Source organism: Poromitra crassiceps (genome assembly GCF_964638095.1).
Source record: "Poromitra crassiceps genome assembly, chromosome: 23".
NCBI lineage: Eukaryota > Metazoa > Chordata > Actinopteri > Beryciformes > Melamphaidae > Poromitra > Poromitra crassiceps.
The window spans coordinates 954,560-961,797 of NC_139639.1; the positions used below are offsets into that span (position 1 = coordinate 954,560).

The following is a 7,238-nucleotide window of genomic DNA, read 5'->3' on the forward strand; positions in this document are numbered from 1 at the left end:
GATCTCAGTTTTTTTAAGGCCATTTTCATTTGTGAATGTAATATTGTTCATGTAAGATAAAGAGGTTCACAATAAACAGTTTTTTTCAATCAATATCAATCTTATCATCTTTCCCCCCAAAATTACACCGAGGGCTCTGCCAGGTTACAAGTGACGCGGCGTCCGTCACATGACCGAAGAGCCAATCACAAAAATTGGCAGCCTCTATCAGGAAGCATCCCATGATCTCTCCTTTATAAAAGTTGCAGGGTAGTTTCTGGAGCCACCAGTGGCGTTTTGCAAAGTTGTCTTGTTCAGTGTTACACTAACTAACCTGTTGTTTTGTTCAGTGTTAAACTAATATACCGTCCTGTGATGAAGACGCTGGTGCTGCTCGCACTGACCGTTTGGTCAGGTTGTCAGTGCGCTGCTCTCTCCTCCTCGTCCTGCACCTACTCTCCGTTGCAGTGGTGCTCGTCTCTGGAGTCAGCTGTCCAGTGTGGGGTAAGATAAGACACGTTTACACTGGGGAGGTTATATAGATGGGTCGCCTCGCCATCTCTCTCTTTTTTTTACCCATTAAAATGTCCACAGTGGGACTTCATAATGTCCTTTACACTACACAGCTAACTGACCTAAGCACAAATCCATTGACTTTTTTTTTACTAACATATTTTGTAGTCGGGTTCATATGGAACCTGTATTTATTACAATAGTGTTTTTGTGGAAAAAATGATAACATGAGTGACCTCATGTAACGAGATCATAGCTACAGAAATGGTATGTATGTTTGGTTAGTAGCCTACAATACCATATTGGATTCAAAAGAACTTAAATTTAATATCCAATGTAAATCTGATATTTAGCATGTCAAGTATTAAACTTTGTATTTATTGACTGATTGATTGATTGATTGATTGATTGATTGATTGATTGATTGATTGATTTTTTAAATATTATTTTATGTTTTAAAAGAAAAACACCTTTCGGACAATTAAGTCATGATACTTTTTTTTCTATGTGTAACCACATCTTGACAGTTTGCACAACAAATTTTGTTTTCACCTCATAAACATAAAACATAAAACCAACATAAAAAAAAATATGTGGGTCTTTAAATACTGTAGGGTTAAAATGGACTCAGATGTAGATGTCTATATGCTAGTTTTTAGTTTCCAAATTGAGGAAATGATAACATATTTTGATCTAGGACGCTTGATTCAATAGTGGAACTATGGAAAGATTGGGGAAGTACCCATAGTTGCCCAAAAATGCGGCTAGCCGGCTACTTCTTTCTTTCTTTCTTTCTTTCTTTCTTTCTTTCTTTCTTTCTTTCTTTCTTTCTTTCTTTCTTTCTTTCTCTCTTCTCTATTTTGCTTTCCCTTTCTTTATCTTGTTCCCTCTCTTTCCCTTTCTCTCTCGCTCTCCTACATTTACAGAGACTCAATTCAGCGCTCAGGCACTCACATACACTCAGGCACTCACATACACTCAGGCACTCACATACACTCAGGCACTCACATACACTCAGGCATACAGTGCATCATGACGGTGTGTAGATGGCATTAAGCAGGAAGTGAGATATAAAATCTATTCTGGCCTCAACATGTCGATGTGGCTGAACCAGTCCACTCTCCACCCAGATTGTCTCCCTTCCTCCTTTGTGGTTTCCTGAATCACTGCCTTGATGGTGACACTGATACACACACACTCACCACCCACACACAAACTCAAACACACACACACACACACACACACACACACACACACACACACACACACACACACACACACACACCACACACACACACAGTCAAAAGAGAAAAGGGTGAGAGAACACATGGAGTTAATCCTTGCACCCCCTCTTCCCCCCCGGGCCAGGTGTTGAAGCAGTGTCTTGAGGCTAACTTCACGCGGGCCCATCAGACGGCGGACCCGGTCAAGGTGGGCCTGTACTATGAGAGTCTGTGTCCCGGCTGCAGAGGCTTCCTCGTACAGATGCTGTACCCCACATGGCTCAAGATCGGCGACATCATGGACGTCAGTCTGGTGCCTTTCGGCAACGCACAGGTACGAAAACAAAGAGTGGAATAGCTTAGATAGCCCAATGAATAGACAGAGTAATGTATCACTTCCCTCTTTGCTGTATCATACAGAATGTGAGCTCGCCTTAACCCCGACCCCGTTTTTAAACCTATGATTTCTTTGAAGTATGGCTATTCAAAATGTCAGACTATTTTCAGCAGTTGGGGATTTCACCCAGCAGAAATGATCAACTTTCCTCATTTGCTTGTTCTGCAGTTTGACCTCTGCAGCGCTCTAAGGGGAAATCCACCCTAAAACACTTTACTCAATAGAACACAGGCCTACAGCCTGACGAAGACCAGAGGTTGAAACGCGTTGCGTCTCTTGTGCCCTTGTCCTATGAAGATGTATTGTGTATTAACTATTGAGTATACCTGTACATTACTTCTTTATTAACTCATTGAGTGCCAGCCACTTTTGGAGAACGGACGCTCCCAGTGCCAGAGTTTCAGAGCGTTTTCAGTGATTTCTCGAGGCCCACAGAATATTGTGTGATATTACTATGTAAACACTGAACACGCACAAAGAACGATGAGACTCTATTCTATCATCTGCAAAAAAAAGTTTATTGATCCCATTTTCCGTTCTTTAGTTATGAGCCGGAGAAGATAGCTTGATTCATCCAAAAACAGCAATTTTTTTCTAGAAGCTGAGATAATTGGCCTTTTGTGAAATTAAACATTTCAAGCACATCACTGACTCTGAAGCTAATCTTTTCTAATGTAGTCACACCTCAAAAATAATTTCCTTCAATAAAACAGTGAAGGCCAGGGAATTTTGTTTGGCAGAATAATATTTTTAGCTACAACCAGCAGCGCTGGCCCCTGCGTGCGCTGCTGGTTGCAGCTTCTTGCTGGTCTTGATTTGCTGCTGGTGGGCATCGGATATTCTGGCTTGCGTTTGTCAATCCTGTCCTGCTGCCTGGGTCTGTCTGGGTGTTGCGTGCTGCTCTGCGTGCCCCCCCCCCCCCCCCCCCCCCGCCCCGCCCCGCCCCGCCCTGCCCCGCCTCGCCTCGCCTCAACTGCACACTCCTCCTCCTGTCTGTCGTGGCTCTCTGCTGAGTTTGCTGTGCGCACAGTGAAGGGTGAACATCCAGCTTTTTTACAGCGTTCCGCGTGTGTTTGTCACTGGCTCCTATGCTTCCAGTTGAGAATAATAAACAACTCCACGGTGTGGATGTGCGGATGTGCTGTTGCAACCGACACGGAGCGGCTCAATTGTGGGAGCAGATTGGCTGCTGCAGGCACAGCTGCAGTAACGTGCTTCAGCATATCGATGCATACGGATGCGATGCGATTTCCGTTTCCATAACGACTTCTTCTTTGTTTTTTCCTTGCCTTTCTGTTATGTGGAGAGCACTGTCGCCACCTAAGGGTTCTGTAAAATAGGTTATAGACCTCCAATAGCTACAATAGTTGTACCAGAGATGTATCAGGGATTGATCCACGTCCCACCGTCAAAAAACGCAATTGACGACAATCGTCGTCTTTGGCACTCTACGTCAGTATTTGAATTGACGACAGCTGTCGTCATTGGCATTCAATGAGTTAATTAAATTCTTTATAAGCATCAAGAAGCTCCCTTTTTTCTATTTACTACTCAATAGAACACAGCAACCAAACATGTTGAGTTTTCAATCAGGGGCTCAGCTATCATCATACACACCCCAATATTCACAAACCAGTTGGCCAGCTCACTATATTAATATGTTATTTATATGTGCATGACATGTGCCTACTCAATTTTTTTTTTCTTTCTTTAATTTTAACAATATATATGAACAAAAATGAACAAGCTCAGACACCATAATGGAAAACAAACAAACAAAACAACATTTTATTTATAGTGTTTTTGCATACATAAGATCAGAGAATTTTGTGTTCTGAAGCTACTTTCTACTAGTGATTCTGTTGCAGTTATCATAGAGGGAAATGTTTTTGTCTCCTCCAGGAAGAAGAAGTTGGTGGTAAGTATGTTTTCACCTGCCAGCATGGAGAGGAGGAGTGCCTTGGCAACATGATTGAGGTAAAGTTATTACGCAGATGTAGAGAGAGTGTCTGCTCGAGTCATTAAATAATTAAACTCTACAATTTGGTACCGTGTAATCTGCCAGAAGCTGGTAGTTAATTGATTCATTCATCTTCCCTGGAATGCAGACAGATCTTTAAATCCTCGTAAATATCCTCTGGTCGTTTGTAAAATTGCCATTAAAATGTCTTTGAAATGCTAGAAGTTTTTCTACTAAATTAAGAGATGATGTCAATATTGATTGTCAGTCAAAGTCAACTCTCTGATCACTCTGCTAACTCTGACTGGTGGGTGCTGTGTTTGTGTGTTTTCTGATTCCAGACTTGTGTCCTGCACCTGACTGACAAAGCTGCCTTCCAGATCATCTTCTGTATGGAATCTGCTCCTGATGTCATCAAGGCTGCTGAGAGTGTAAGGATGTGTGTGTGTGTGTGTGTGTGTGTGTGTGTGTGTGTGTGTGTGTGTGTGTGTGTGTGTGTGTGTGTGTGTGTGTGTGTGTGTGTGTGTGTGTGTGTGTGTGTGTGTGTGTGTGTGTGCGTGCGTGCGTGCGTGCGTGCGTGCGTGCGTGCGTGCGTGCGTGCGTGCGTGCGTCCGCCAGTTTATTGTTTATCGGTTTGTGCCACAGGTTGTCACCAAGTCAACTTTGCTTAAGTCACAAGTTTTGAGGCAAGAGGTCAAGTCCATGTTATTAATGTCAATCAAGTCAAGTCGGAAAACAAATCAAGAGTCCAGTATCAATTTAATATCTTACAGAAAACAAAATATCTAGAACCTTTCAATAAGTCTGGTTTTAAAGGATGAAAACTTGGTAAGAGCACAAGTTTGATTTCTATAATCAGCTCCAGCTTCAATAAATTCAATCATTCCATACAAATTCATTGCTTTCAAACACAAACATCTCTTGTCAAGATCTCTGAAACCTTTTCGAGTCACCGATGTAGTCAAGTCCCAATTCACCACAACCCAAATCAAGTCTCAAGTATTTTCTTCATGCATCAAGTCAGACGTCAGCCTCAGCTGTGTTTTTGGTCTGTCGCTTTGTCAACATTAAATTTGACTGTACAAGTTGATCTGTTTATTTACCTCTAGTGTGTGGGTCTCTATGCCCATAATGTGCCTTGGAGCAACATCATGAGCTGTGTGAAAGGAGACCTGGGCAACCAGCTGATGCATCAGAACGCCGTGAAGACGGGTGCGCTGGTGCCGGCACACGAATACGTGCCCTGGATCACCATTAACGAGGTAAGTCTCCAATGTGTTCAGTGCCAAAACCTACAGACTCTGACGTTCTTCACAAAGCATTCATGACAACCCCCGAAGTAGGAAGCTCCAGGCCACCAGATGTCAGCATCATATTGACAACCTGAATAGATGCTGAGAAACTTTCCAACCTGACTTGTTTAGAAGATGTCTTTGGCCATCTTCTCCACAGTGTTCCACGTCTGCCACTGCGGTTGATGCTCGCTCACTAAACTAGCGATGATAGAATATTGCCCCCATGAGTGTTATTATTATTATTATTATCAGAAGAACAGAGATGATACGATCCTGTGATCGTTTTGAAACTGGAGCTGCTCCGAAGCTCCAATCTGTAAGTGAAAGAGAGCCGTGACTGGTGTCTGTGAAGCCACAGCACCATGTGAAACCTGAAAGCTCAACGCAGCAGATGCTAATGAGCGCTAACTCCCTACCAAGCAACCCAAGGCCAACTGTGTGTGGAGCCAGTTCCTCCTCAACCAACTCCTATTGAAAAGAAGCAAAAAAAGAGCACCCTGTTTTGACATCAAGCTTCATGCACCAAGTAAACAGGAGATAAGCTGGTCACAGTGTGTGGAACTCAAGCCCTACTTGGTATGTCCAGAAGGCTTAAAGCCATTTTACTTCAATGCTCTGATAATATTCAGTGTAGAAACGGAATGTTTGCATGCAAGGAGGACCAATAAGTATAAATCGAATAAAAATAAGTGCCTTTATCGATCATAAGGAATAGATCAAGATGTTATTTTTTTTATTGCCTTCCAATAATGCTTCCATGCAAATGGTTTTCCATGACGTGGAAAAAAGAATCATGTAGCTTTTAGGTGGGATGTTATTCTAGGACAGACATGGCATTGAACATTCTCATATCTAGTAAAATTAGTGAATGTCAGACGTGTTTTTAAGCCTGACCCATACTGCTAATTGGCATTCAGCTTAGTATGGCTCAGTTATGTACAGTAGCTGCCTGTGTAATTGTGACGTAGTTGCTTCAAAGAGTAATCTTTGTTCATGTGATGATTCTGTTGTTTTGTTCACCGCCATAGGTCTACTATTCAACACCAGCTGCTTCAGTCTTTTGCCTACGAGCTTGTTCCCATAGTTTTCCCTTTTTCTCGTTTTGCAGGAGCATACAGATGACCTGGAGCAGAAAGCCATGGATGCTCTCCTTCCTCTGGTCTGCAGTTTGTACAAGGTACCGTTACAGGATCCATCAAGTCTGGGTTGATTATTGATCATCTTTGAATCTTGTGCGCTGCGCTTCTGATTTGTAAAATAGCAATACAGCACACACATGTTTATAACAAGAAACAGCAGTTGACATTGAGTTTTGAGCTTCGGCACGACCTTTGACCTCCCAACTCCCCCTTTGTTTTTCAGGGCACAAAACCTGCAGCCTGTGGAACGGGCAAAGACTCGAGACACTTCAGGAGCTTCTGCCACAATGAGTGACAGACCCAAGTACTGCACATGGCCTTCGTGTCTGTTCTTTTCCAGGTGTGGCTGGGGAACATGCAACAGAAGCAGCACCTTGTATGAGATCTTCATATATAGCACATGACAACACATGACAAACAGCACATACTCTAATAACTCATAATCTATTTCTACAAAGGGATATATAAAGGGAAGAATATTCACTGTATTGTTATTGCAATAACTGACAAAACATAAAAGGAATTTATTTTCTAAAAACGTGTCTTTATTGAACTCATGAAAGAGTGCTTTTTGCATGACCTACACATTAAATCCCCTGATATGAGTCCATGATATTTTCTACCGTGAGTTTATGGCAGCTTGAGACAAACAGTCCAGTGAAACGGTGTGCTTACTGTCCTGTGGAGGGCGCCCTATCCCCTAACCTCACCCTCAGACCCTCTTGACAGGCA

The 7,238-nt window shown here is 42.6% G+C and overlaps 1 protein-coding gene across 1 annotated transcript; it reads left to right on the plus strand.

Moving 5' to 3' along the window:
• The first annotated feature begins 231 nt into the window (after positions 1-231).
• ifi30a (IFI30 lysosomal thiol reductase a) lies at positions 232-7,038 on the plus strand. The gene is made up of 7 exons (XM_083659194.1): positions 232-483; positions 1,861-2,049; positions 4,015-4,089; positions 4,414-4,503; positions 5,182-5,334; positions 6,476-6,544; positions 6,730-7,038. The coding sequence occupies exons 1-7, from the start codon at positions 355-357 to the stop codon at positions 6,799-6,801; spliced, it is 777 nt and encodes a 258-aa protein (XP_083515320.1). The 5' UTR covers positions 232-354; the 3' UTR covers positions 6,802-7,038.
• The last annotated feature ends 200 nt before the right edge of the window (positions 7,039-7,238 follow it).